Raw genomic sequence first — 13,367 nt, 5'->3', positions numbered from 1 at the left:
CGGACGCTGGGAGAGCCAGTTCTAGGCTATGTGAGACCCAGGGACGTGGATCTCCTGCTGTCCTACCCTTTAACTGAGCTCTGGCTCTGGAGCCAGGAAGACCAATCTGGCTTCAGACATTGTGGGACCTTGAGCAGGTCACTTAACCCTGCCTGCCTCAGTTTTCTCAGCTGTAAAATGAACTGGAGAAGGAAAAGGCAAACCCCTCTGACATCTCTGCCAAGAAAACCCCAGAAAGTGTCAGCAGAGTCAGACATGATGAAGAACCACAAAGGAAGAGGGCTTAGGTTCGGCCCAGCGGAGCGCGTGGGCATGTGCCAGGCTTCACCCACAGAGCGGGCAGGCTGCATGGGAGAATCCTCCTTTAGCCCCACCCCCAGGGGCTGCCGGGCCCAGGCGGTTCTGAGGTGGTCGCCTGAGTTTCACCATTTCCTGGACCCTTTTCTCTGAGCAGCCCCGTCGGGACTCCCAGGAGCCCTCAGGAGAGGGGTTGCCTCTAGTTAACCGAGGGCTGCTGTTGCTCCCCTGCCGCCCGGGGCATCTATGCCCCCTGAATCTCGCCATCGACCGCCCCCCATATCTCGCCATCGCTCACCCCCCTCCACCATTTAGAAAGGGAGTGCGAGCTCGCTTACATACGGGTCACTGGTCCGTTCAGAACATGTATTTTATTGTCAGATCCCCAGCCATACTGCTATGGACGACTTCCTGCCTCCCGGAGGCCCGCGGGCCCTGGCTGGCAGCGGTCCCCCGAGGATCAGGCCACCAGTGGCCGAGCAACCCGGCCCGAGAGGGCAGCGTCCCAGCGGGAGCTCCGAACCGGCCTGGACGCTTCGGACGGGAAGGGCCACGCAGGAAGCCGCCTCTCCCCAGGCCTCTGCCAGCCCCCCGCTGGCTGCCAGGGGTTGCTCGACCTGGCTTTGGAGGAGTTTTCGGAGCCGGCTCTCCTCGGGCTCTCTCCTTAACTTCATTGGAAGTTTATCGTCCGTGATTGAGGGATACCAAGGGGCCTGTGCGAACCAGATGAGCCAAGTCGTGTGGGGTTCACCCAAAGGTTCCCTACAGTTTTGACTTAATTAAAAAAAGATCAGGGTAAGCCGGCAGGAGAGCCAAGGGGGAAACTGTACTTGGGAGGGAAAGTTGGGCCTGGAAAACCTGGTGGCCCCCTCCACTGCTCCTCCCTTCTCCATGCTCAGAGACCCTGAGGGGTGAGGAAGGGGGGGAGGAGAGGGGTTAGGGGGTCACGGGCCAGATCCTTGGGGAAAGCTAAGACTCCATCCATATGCGCCTTGGCTAGCACGAGGGACCGGCCAAGGAGGCACCAAGCGGCTGATTTCTGTCGCCATCAGCAGCAACTCTAGGCCGGCTCAGCACTGGACACTCACAGGGAATACTAAGGAGGCAATAAATACATTTTGGAAAGGCAGGGCAAATCTGGCTGGGGATTTTCTCTTGGGGGCTGTGCAAAGGGCGGGGTGGCGCTCGAACAGCTTCCCCGGCCTGGGCTCTCTCTCGTTCCTTTCATTGGCGCCCAGTCAAGTGCAAAGTTATTCACTCTGCAGCTGGAAGTGGTAGGTGTTGGTCTTCCATTGGTTGATGTCCTCATCAATCATGCTGCGCTCCGTGAAAGTGACGTTCCCTTCAGCGTCGATGAGAACAATGGTGTTTGTTCTGAAAGAGGCAACGGGAGAAGGCCGGTTACCCCTCCGCGTTCAAGGACAGTGGGATCTCCTCCCGGGTCTTGGGGAGTCAGGCCAGGGCCCGGTCACGGACAGAGGGAGAGGGGGAGCGGGCAGGGCCCGATCAGCGTTACTTGGGTTCTGCCCCAACTTCACACATCCGTCCCTGCTCCCCCCAAGGTGAGAAAGAGCAGGATGGACGGGGAAAGACTTGATGAGAATGTTTTCCTATCGATGAGCGGAGGCAATGAACCTCAGAGAGAGAGTGGAGCTCGGGGGGCAATTAGCTGAGGATAAATCAAGTGAACCACGCCCGACTTTGTGCTTGTCTCCATCTCTTTCTCCCTCTGAGGTACCCCCTCATGCCCTTAGGAAAGCCCAATTAGGAGCCTGGGTGACAAGAGTCTCGGGCTTCCTCCTGGCAAGGGGAGGACCCTCTGGGGAGCCACCCACACATGGCTGCAGCCTCCTGGTCACTAGACCCCAGCCGCAGGCTGCTTACACCTGAGGCTTCCTGGGGCATCCTGGTGCGGGAGGCCCGGGTGGGGCTCACCTCGGCCCAAGTCCTGGGCCCTTTGGGCAGAGCTTGCGCTCTACAAGGAGGACCCGGCGCAGCGAGCCACAGACATGGCCTCGGAGGCTGTGAGTCTGAGCCCGCTCCCAGACTCCAACTGGCCATCACTCAGCCCCCCTGGGCCCACGTTTCCTCCTTGGTCACCCCCCTCGCCTCTTCGGTCCCCCCCGCCCACTATGGTGTGCCCAGGATCCTTCTCGCTGCCTTCTGGCACCCAACCCGGCCCAGGAGCAGGCAAGGAGCTCATGTGGAATCAAGTGATGAATGTCCCCCGACCCCTAAGCCAAAGTCATCCATTCGCTTTCCCCACGGCCTTAAAGCTCTTACCTCGTGCCGTAGCCCGGGCAGCGCACACACACAGCCGCGTACTTATTTAGGATGGGCAGGATGTAGTCCTTGCCCTGGTCCTCTATGGCAGGGTCTGGCAATTGGCTGTGAAGACAGGGAGATGTCACTACTCATGCTCTAACCAGTGAGCCCAGCACCTGCTCTTGCACAACCCCTCCCCCTTCTAATTCCTCTTTTGACCTAAGGTCAGAGGTCAGAGTCACCTTCCTCATTTTTCAAGCTAAAGAGTCACTCTTCTGTGGACAAAAGCTCCAGTTTTCTCCCTGACAACTTTCTGATGTTGATCCCACCTATTCAAGGCCCTCCACCATCCACCTTCGAAGTCTCTGGCTTCCAGCCAAACCGGCTGGAAACCCGCTCTCTATTTTCCCACCTCTCCTTCCTTACTCAGCATTCTGTCTGTCTATGGTGTCCTTCCTTCTCTCTGCCAGTGGCTCCCTGGCTGGTATGGGGGCAGGAACCATCAACTCCTGTGAGCTTTCCTTGGTAGCAACCATTGTCCCCCCTCAGATCTCATGTAACAATATTTTGTAATATTTACATAGGGCTTTAAAATATTTTCTTTTTAAGATTAAATTTTATTCATTTTTTTATTCAGCAAAAATCTGTATCCCACCTTTACAATCATATTCCACCACATTTATAGACCATCAATTATCTAGTCCTTCTACAACTATTGGGCACCCTTCAATCGCCCCCCTTTTTTTTTTTTGCCTCTGCAAAAAAAGCTGCTATATGCGTGTCTTTGTGTGTCTTTAGCTTGTTTGGTTTAGAACTCCCTCCTCCCCCAATCTGCCCTGGCTCTTATTCCCTCCTCTCCATTCTCTTTCCCACTTGTTTCTCTGTTAGGTGAGATGTGTTTCTGTGCCCAGCTGTGTGTGGGTTTTCTTCCTTCCTCTGACCACATCAGATGAGAATGGGGTTCAGATGTCACCTGTGCCCCCGGCTCCTTCCTTCTCGCTTGTACAGGTGTTTTGGTTGTTTACAGCACTAATTTTTTATTGATGTAAATGTATGTGTAAATGCATGTACACATATACATGAAACATTATAACACACACACAGATATATATACACACCTATCCCCCTAAGCACTCCTTTGATCACACCCCAGGAACTTTGATATATTATATTGTTTCATTGTTGCAATTTTTTAAAAAAAAAAAAAGCTTTTTATTTTGAAAATATACACATAAATAGTTTTCAACATTCACCCTTACAAAACTTTGTTTTCCATTTTTTTTCCCCTTCTTTTCCCCTTAATCCCTTAACCGGCAAGTAATCCAATATACGTTAAACATATGCAAGTCTTCTATATGTCAGATCAAAAGGGAAAAAAATGACAAAGAAAAGAAAATGCAAGCAACAATAACAAATAGTGGAAATGCTCTATTGTGCTCCACACTCAGCCCCACATGGGTAGAGAAGGTTACAAGATCACTGGAACTGGCCCGAATCGCCTCGCTGCTGAAAAGAGCCACATCCGTCAGAATTGGTCGTCGTATAACCTTGTGGTTGTTGTGGCTTGTACAGATTTCTCCTGTGAGATAATATGCCCTGTTCTTCCTTTATTTCCCTTCCTGGTGCATTCCTCTTCCCCTATCTTTCCATTCTCCTTTTAAGAACATCAAGACATAACAGAACGACTGCCAGGCCTTCTAATTAATTAAATTCCCTCTCTGACTCCTGATGATGATAAAATATAAAGAGGACATCCATACATCTCTATGGGATGTGAGTCAATCAGTGAGAGCCAGAGTGATTTGAGGTTAAGGCACGGGCCACACAAAGGTAGTCTAAGCCGTAAACACCAAGAAATTCTGCAAGGTTTCAACAATCAAAATTTATATTCCTTGGGGCGAGCACCTGCAAGGAAGGGTATGACAGTGTGGACATGTGGATGGAGGGAGAGAAGGGAAGGAAAGAAGGAGAGAAGAGAAGGAAAGAAGAAGGGAGGGAAAATGGGAAGGAAGGAGGGGAGGAAAGAGAGGAAGGAAAGATGAAGGAGGAGAGAGTGGGAGGAAAGAGAGAGCTATGTTGTCCAAGTGGAACTGGTCAACTGGGTCCCCAGTGGGGCAGCTAGTAAAGATTGTTGTTTGTTACTTAGTTCTCACGGAGAATGATGACATTAGGCAGGTGAGGTCACGACCTGCAGATGAACTGGATTAGGTGAGGGAGGACTGCACTCTCTTCCCCAGAGGCAGCTGGGTCCGACGGCAAGATACAGATCAGGACAAGTGGAGAAGGCCTTGGAAGCAGTGGAAGAGTTTAGCTTTTTTGAGCTAAAGTCTTTAACTGGTCTGGGTTTGTGGAGGCAACACCCATTCAGTGACTAAGGCTGGGTAAGAATTGAGGCAAAAAATGGCCTTTTTTATGTGGTCAAAAAAAAAAAAAAAAGAAATCTGGGAGGGGAAGATGTCGAGGTTTTTGGCCAAACAGAAACAACTGCTATTTACGCACATGGGAGCCCAATGTTGTTTCCATTTCGGCCAGATACCGATTTCAATCCGACACTTCAGCTAAGTATGTTGCTATGAATGTAAATTAATTCTCTGAGGCTGCGAGAAGTTTAGCTACTTGGCACTTGTGAAAATCTTGCAGAAAAATATGAAACAAGACCTTTTGTGGACCTGCCAAACGACTTAAAAGTTGCATGTAAATGACTAGACCTACCTCGATAAGAGTTTCACTGCTTTGAGTAAAGGTCTAAGCAGAGAAAATCAGTCTCCAGGACAAAAGTAGGACAAAGTTCCTACCAAAATAAATGTCACCTACTATATCCAAAGAGTGTTTCTATGAAAGCAATGAGAGAAGAGACAATTTTCTGGGGGAATTCAAGAAAATATGTTAAAAACTGAATGCCATACACATCAAAACTGAATAACCAGTATTTTTCTAAGGAGAAAAAAAAAGACGTTTGGGCCTAATAAATCGTCCCAATTAGATCCTAACAGGTTTGAGTTCGGCCCCAAACTGCTGAAACCTCCAGTTTATTTAGTAGGAACAAAGACTAAATGAAAGTAAGAGAAAGTTCCCACCAAATTCTTGGTTTCCTACGGTCAGCTGTGGATCAGTGCTGGTAAAAACCCCTGCACGTTATGACTCCTCGAATGCCCTGGTGATGCTGGAGCTGCTCTGATCCGTCCTCTTGACCTGGACTGGGAGAAGCTTCCTCATCTCTGGGCGTGAAGCCGGTCACAAACTGGGGTTTTGCTGGACCATGTTTCCATGACATCAGGCACTCTTTTCTCAAAGGACGTTGGTTCTCTCTCTCTGTGGTCTAAAAGGGGCCAGATGCTACAGACTGGGGAGGCGGCTGTCTCCACTCTGGCCTTCCACTGGAATGGGGGCGGCCTCCTACTTAGAGCTGCTGGTCCCATCAGTCAGTGCCCTTTTCTTCTGTTCACTCAAGCCTGGCCCCCGCTGCCACAGGCACTGAATCGGGTGCTGACCAGATGACTGCTGCCGGGCTCGGCCACTATCAGCCAGCCGGAAGCTCTGCTGGCTCACAATGGTGCAAAGGCAATGACGAAACGCGGTGACAAAGGCTCCTCTCAGGACTGGGACTCCTGCCCTGGGACAGCTGGAGGTCAGAGCTTGGGGCCTCTTGACTCCCGGCAGCCGGGTCAGTCAGCTCTTCTGGCCTTGCTCCTTGCTTAGTCCGTGGTTTAGGGCCTGCAACTTCTCCCCATCGTGGGATGCTGCCCCCAGCTCAGGGCCTCTCAGTCTGCCCTGACTCAGCGAGTAACTGAGTCACCAGTTTGTACCACCCTGTACACATCCGGGGCCTTTCGTCTTGAACCCTCAAGACGGAAGCCTCCTCTGGTCCTGCTGCAGTTGGGAGCTGGGAGTTTCTGCAGGTCCTTGTGAGAGGTGGGAGGGGCAGAGAATGCTTTCTAACATTTTTTTTTCTTGCTGAGGCAGTTGGGGTTAAGTGACTTGCCCAGGGTCACACAGCCAGGAAGTATTAAGTGTCTGAGGCCAGATTTGAACTCAGGTCCACCTGACTTCAGGGCTGGTGTTCTCTTTACTGCGCCACCAGCTGCCTCCTAACAGTAGTTTTTACTATGGTGCTATTTGTCCTTTGCCTCCAAGAGGACCAGTGATGCCACAGGTGGGGTTTTGACTTGCGTGTGCAAGCTGCAAGGAGGCACATTTGGGCTTCCAGAAAACCTTCCTAACACTTGTTGCTGTTCGCTCGTTCCCGTCGGGGCTGCCTCTTTGTGAGCCCATTTGGGGTTTTCTTGGCATGTCCTTCTCCAGCTCAGATGAGGAAACTGAGGCAGACGGGGTGAAGTGACCTGTCCAGGATCACCCAGCTAGTAAGGGTCTGAGGCTAGATTTGAACTCAGAACACGCATTTACCCGAGTCCCGGTGCAGCGCTGTGTGGTCTGCGGCACCCCGGTGGCCCTCCTAAGCTGACCTCCTGGGTGGAGGGATTGCCCCAGAGGTGCAGTGTGTTCTCCCTCGGAGGTCTCTGAGCAATGACTGGAAATCACATCATAAAGGCAGTCGTTGTCCAATGCAGCTTGTCAGAACGAGGACTAGAAATGGGTCATCAGGTTCCCAAGGATGGGCAACCCTGCCCTAATCCTGCCTCCATCCGACCCCTTCCGATGCCCGGGCAGCTGTCAGGCCCCCATTCAGCCTCTCTGCAGGACCAGCCTCCCTGACTTCCACAGACACTGCTCCGAAGAAACCAGAGCTTCCTCAGTCTTGGCTCGGCCGTCCTGCCTCCTCCTCAGGGCCCCTTGGAATAGCTCCAGTCCCTGGAGCTCGACTCATGGAGGCCGTTCCCGAGGCCCTCGGCTGTGTCTCAGCCCGCAAGATTCCTCCCTCTGTGTGACTGCTGTTAGGGATGCGCTGGGGGTCACCAGCTGCCCTGGATGGGGGACAGGGGGGGGGGATCTGTTCCTCAGATCCTCTGCCCTCTCTCCTTCTGGACTTTGAGTCAGACCCATTCTGCTAAAACAGTTTCCTGCTTTTTTTATCCCAAAGGATAAAAGGCCTTTTATAAAGACTAAATGCCATACGAGGGACCCTCGGGGTCCGACCATTCTGTGAAGTTTCTATCGGACAAAAAGTTAGCAACATAATCCCAGTGTCCCGGAGGTGCTGGGAAAGAACATCCCTAGGATTCGGAGAGAGCTTTGGCTCTCTGGCCCAATTAAAATTCGGGTTTCTCCCCAGCAAAGTCCGAGGCCTTTTATAACTGAGGCAAGATCAGTTAGGGTGAAGAAACAGGCAGAACATATCGCGGTACCTCGCGCTGGCCAAGGGGGCAAGGGACGTTGGGAAGGAAGCTGGTGTTTGGGGAACTTTCCTCGGTGCCCGACTCAATGCTTTTCTCTGGGTGACCTCTCATCTACCCTCATGCTGTCTCTCCATCAGAAGGGGAGGGTTCCCTTTGCTCCTTGCCTTTGCACACAGAGCCCAGCCCAGTGCCACGGCTCTGGTAGGTGAGTGACTCCCCGTTTTTGCTTGTGGGCGCCGTGTTTCTGATTATGCAGCCCGGGCTGGCAGAGCACTCCCTGCTTCCTCCTGAGTTTAGAACCCCTCACAGGAGCTGCCGTTTAGACCTGTCCCAGACTTCTGAATCACAAACTCAAGGAGGGATGGAGCGGTCCCACTTGCACTGTTGACCTCCAGGGCTCTGCCCACTTCCCTCTGCATGGGTTCATAGAACTCTTTCTTCGCTTCTCCGTACTCATCACACATGTCACTCCTTAGGGCCCGGTTATAGTCGGTTGCATTGGCTGGCCACAATTAACCATTTCCCTGGTTGATGAGAAACTTCTACTCTTCTTAATGGCCGATCTCTCAGCGGTTCGGTCATCCTCCCTCTGCATGTGACACCCAGTGACTTTTCATTCTGCTCTATCTCCCTCCTGAACCACGTCACCAAGTCCCGCTGGACCCTCCTCTCGGATGTGGCGCGTACATCTCGGTGGGAACAAATGAAACTCAGCTTCCCCTCTGAGGCTCCTCCCACTATGGAGGCCACAAACCTGGAATCCTCCTTTACTTTTCTCTCTTCCATATTCCAGCTCTCATGTCTCTCCTCACCCGACCATCACCTTAGCTCAGGCCCCTATCGTTGCTTCTCCGGCCTATGGAAACAAGCTGTAATTGGTCTCCCTCTAGCACTTCTTGAATCTCAGCTTCCCGCCCACAAGGTGTGGGCCTGACCATGGGCCTTCTCAAAAATCAACTGTGGTTCCTTGTGTCTCTAAACCAAAATCCACAGTCCTTAGCCCAGCACCCAAAGCCCTTCAAAAGCTGCTTCATCCTGTCTGCCTTCTCTCACTTCAGAGGTTCTTAGATGCCAAATGGCCCCGTGGCTATTCCCTGAACATCCCCCCCCCACCTCGGTGCCCATACATGGGCTTTCCCACATGTGTCCCTCTGGGCATTCTCTTCCTTAGCTCAGGAGCTACTTCTCGGGGGAGCCTCTGAGGCCTTGTACCACCTCTCCTCACCTCTGGGTGTATTTACTTAGTCCCTGCTCACAGCACTACGTCCCATGGTTAGAAAAGCAATCTGGTAGAAGGGGAAAGAATTGGCCATCTCAGGGTCCGAAAGACCTACCTAAGTCCCGTGTCTGATGTGTGGTTCCTGAATAACCCCGGGCAGGACACGTGACCCTACCAGGCAAGTAACTCAGAAGGCTTGGGCCTGAAAAGGAATCTGGATCTTTTGGCGTGTGTGTATTCGCATGTGTGTGTGTATGTGCATGCGTTGTGTGTGCATGTGTATGTGTGCATGTGCGCACCCATGTAGGTGTGTGTGTTTCCCATCAGGGAGTCCCTGTGCTGGTGAAACCGATTTCTCCTATTTCTCACTAGGGATGAAAGGCCCGGCAGAAGCATTTCTTCACAGAAATGGAAGCGCCTTGAAGGACAGGGACAATTTCTCATCTCGTCTCTGTAGTTCTAGCGTCAAGTACCGTGGAGTGAAAACAGCGGCTGCCTGATGACTGTTGAACAAAGGGAACTTCCTTGTCTGTCACCTCACTTCTCCTGGCCCAGATGCTCTCAGCAGCCCGGCCCAAACTGCACTAGTGGCAGCCATGTCTCACGCTTTATTGGGAGAATCCCTTACTACCCTATAGCTGAGGCACAGGCACTTCACCTGGCATGTGCTGACCCGGCCCTCGGCTAACGGGCATGTTTTGGAGCCTCGGGCCTTGAGCTGTGCCCCGGCCTCTGATTGCTGCCTCTCCTACCCTCACCGTAAGTCAGGGAGGCGCATGGAGACGGGAAGGGCGTTCGCTGCAGATGAGCTCTTACCATTCCTCATTATTCATCACTTTGAGCAGCTCACCGATCAGGTCTTCCCGGCTGAGGTCCTGGCTTTGGTCGATGACGTCCACAAAGAGCTGCTTCCCATACTGAAGCTTCTTCCATGGAGTCTCCAGAAGGGAGTTGCTCAGTCCGTACACACCTAGGGGTTTGAAAGTGCGTTTTAGAAGGAGATTCAGGAACGCTCGGCCGGTCCCCACCCCGTGGAGCAGCCTGGCTTACCCAGAGCCCTCTTGGGAGCAGCAAAAAGAGGGAATATCTAGGATTTCAGCATTTACAAGCTCTCAAATCACTGCCCTCACTCACAGGCTCCTCCTGCACCTCCCTATTGGGGGCAAATTCGACAAGGAGAACTACGGGGATCTCTGTGTTGAGCTCTCTCCTGGCCTTTTGCAAGTATGGAAACTCTCCTGCTCCAGAATCTAGCCTCACAGGAGCCCAGAGGGGAGGCTGAGAGGCCATGGCAGAATGGGCAGTGGGAAGAGAGAGTCCTGGGGTCCCGGAGCGCTGCCGGGACAAAGGTTAGGTGACTTGGGCAGAAGCACACAGGGAGTGAGACAGGACTAGCCCTGGGGTCTTTTTCCTTCTCAAGCTGCCCATCTGCCTCTTTGTAGGGAAACTACAAGCTTCCTTATTCCCATTTTACAGATGAGGAAACCAAGGCTCTGTGGAGTTCACAGACAGTTAATATCTATACTGAAGGGCCTTCCTATCCACTAGCCAAGCCTTCTCCTTGCTGGCTTCCTGGTCTGGGGCCTCTGTACCATAAAGGGATTTTTCCGTTCCCTTCCCTGAGGCTTGTCATGGGCAACAGACATAAACAAAAAAGACAAAGTCACACAAGAAAACCCTTCTCATTCTCACTGGGTGCTCAGCACTTATGTGAAATACTTGCCTCACTCATTGATTTCTGCTGAAAATAAGATTTAAAAATTCTCCAGAAGTGTTCTGTCCTAAGCTAAGCAAGCTCAGTTGTGTGTGGGCACAAATATCAGGCTTGAACGTGACTGAACGTGACTTAGAGCGTGGGACAGAGAACGGCCAGACTGGGAGGCTCTTAGAACATGGAACATTAGAACGAAACGGGAGGATCCTAGAACAAAGAGTATCAGGGCAGGAAGAGTCCTTGGATGACAGAAAGTAGAAGTTGGAAGAGCCTTTAGAGTAAGAGTCAGAGCCGGAATGGAGCTGACACCACTGGCTGTTGGAGTCGGGGCCCAGATTGTCGGAACAAACAGGAGCCTTTAGATACGAACAGACAATTTTCAGACGAAGAAATTAAGGCTATTTCTAGTCATATGAAAAAATGTTTCAAATCACTATTGAACAAAGAAAAGCAAATTAAGACAATTCTGAGATACCACGACACACCTCTCAGATGGGCTAAGATTATGGGACAGGAAAAGATAATGTGAATATTGGAGGGGATGTGGGAAAACTGGGACACTGATACATTGTTGGTGGAACTGAGAACGGATCCAATCATTTGGGAGAGCAGTTTGGAACTGTGCCCAAAGGGCTGTCAGACTGTGCTTCCCTTTGATTCAGACTATATCCCAAAGAGAGCACAAAAAAGGGGAGAGGACCATATGCTTGTAGCAGCTCTTTTTGTAGTGAGCAAGGAACTGAAAATTGAGTGGATGCCCAACAGTTGGGGAATGACTGAATAAGTTCTGACATATGAATGTTATGGAATATTCTGTTCTGTTCTGTAAGAAACAATCAGGAGAATGACTTCAGAAAAGCCCGGAGAGATTTATATGAACTGATGCTGAGGAAGTGAGCAGAACCAGGAGATCGTTGTACACAGAACACAATCACAACACAATTATTTGATGATCAGTTCTGACGGATGTGGCTCTTTTCAACAATGAGATGATTCAGGGTAGCCCCTTGTGATGGAGTCTCCCCAGAGAGGCTGTGGAGACTGAGTGTGGTTCACAACACAGGATTTTCACTCTTTGTTGGAAAGGTTTGCTTCCTTTTTGTTTTTTCCACTTTTTCCCTTTTTAATCTGATTTTTCTTTGGCAGCGTGACGAATGTGGAAATATATTTGGAAGAACTGTACATGGTTAACCTATATTGATGACAATACAGGTAAAAGCTACAAAAAACAAGCAAACAAACAGGAACCTTGAAACAGAGAGTGGGAGGAGAGCTTCCGGTCACTTCCTTTCACCTCCCTTTGTATATATGGCGGACTCAGTGATACACCAATGGCATTGCAGAAAGCAAGGAAGAGCTGGGAGGCACAAAAATACACTTTGTTGTTGCAAAGAACTAGAAATAAAGAAGGGGTGACCTCGGCCAGGGGATGGTGGAAAAATCATAGTGCGTACACACAATAGAATATTAATTAGCCACAACTTTGCCTAATGGCTGAAACACCGGGCTTGGGACTAAGGAGACACAACTTTGCCTAGTGGCTGAAACACTGGGCTTGGGATTAAGGAGGTCTCAGTTCCCGTCCCAAATCCCTCTTCATCTGCAAAATGGGGACACTAAGAAGAGCATCGTCCTCCGAAGGTTGTTAAAAAGAAAAGCACATGAGGATCCATAAGGTATTTTGCAAACTAAAAACTGTTATAGAAACATTAGCTATTATTATTACGCCACAAGAAATGATAAAAGGCCCATGAAAGCAAGATGAAGTGTGCGGGAATGGGAGAACAATTGACAGAATAATTACCCCGGAGTGAAGAAAAGCGGCATTTAAAGGCTCAAGAGCCCTGATCGATGCAGTGACAAATGACGGCTCCGTAAGATGAATTCCGTCTGCCACCTCATGGCGGGAAGGGACGGACTCGGGCTTTGCTGAGCACGGCACATCCTGTACTGCTTTGGCTCGACTCTACTTATTTGGCACAGGGGAGGGTGGTCTGGGGGGGGGGGGGGGGGGGGAAGATGATGTCCAAAGAAAAGAAGAAACGGGATTCATGAAACAGCTCCCAAAAACTCCGAAGGGAGGGCAATGGCAGGAAGCTCAGGAAGCCACGCAGGGCAGTGTTTGTCCCAGCTGTTAAATTTATTTAACAAACTTATTTGCTAAACAAATTTTATTTGTTTTTCAGTCTTTTTAGTTGTGTTCGACTCTTTGTGATCCAATTTGGAGTTTTCTTGATAAAAGATATTGGAGGAATATGCCGCTTCCTTCTCCAACTCATTTTACAGATCAGAAAACTGAGGCTTTCAAGTTGGTGATAAAACAAAAGCAGAGAATGTCAGGGTTGGGAGGACGTCTTAGAACAGGGGATGGCAGGACTGGGAGGAGTTCTTAGAATAGAGGAGGTCAGGGCTGAGATGAAGGGGATGTCAGGGCTAGGAGGGGGCTTAGAACAGGGGATGTGAGAGGTGGGAGGGGCCTGAGAACAAGGAATGTCATTATCTGCTCTCTGACACTGTCTTAGTTTCTAACACTAAGAGAAACCAAGGTAACAGACTGAGTCCACAGCTTTTAAGAAAG

At 50.8% G+C, this 13,367-nt stretch overlaps 1 protein-coding gene across 1 annotated transcript in view; it reads right to left on the bottom strand.

The window, feature by feature from the left end:
- Positions 1-631: 631 nt before the first annotated feature.
- Positions 632-13,367, bottom strand: part of TANGO2 (transport and golgi organization 2 homolog) — a 144,816-nt gene continuing 132,080 nt past the window's right edge. The window contains exons 10-12 of the mRNA XM_031948998.1: positions 9,892-10,045; positions 2,581-2,685; positions 632-1,671 (exon numbers count right to left, since the gene is read on the bottom strand). Coding sequence (XP_031804858.1) covers positions 1,548-1,671; positions 2,581-2,685; positions 9,892-10,045 — 383 coding nt within the window. The 3' untranslated portion in view covers positions 632-1,547. The remainder of the gene's footprint in view (positions 1,672-2,580; positions 2,686-9,891; positions 10,046-13,367) is intronic.

The sequence above is a fragment of the Sarcophilus harrisii genome, chromosome 1 (genome assembly GCF_902635505.1).
Source record: "Sarcophilus harrisii chromosome 1, mSarHar1.11, whole genome shotgun sequence".
NCBI lineage: Eukaryota > Metazoa > Chordata > Mammalia > Dasyuromorphia > Dasyuridae > Sarcophilus > Sarcophilus harrisii.
This window is presented reverse-complemented; position numbering and strand designations above follow the sequence as displayed.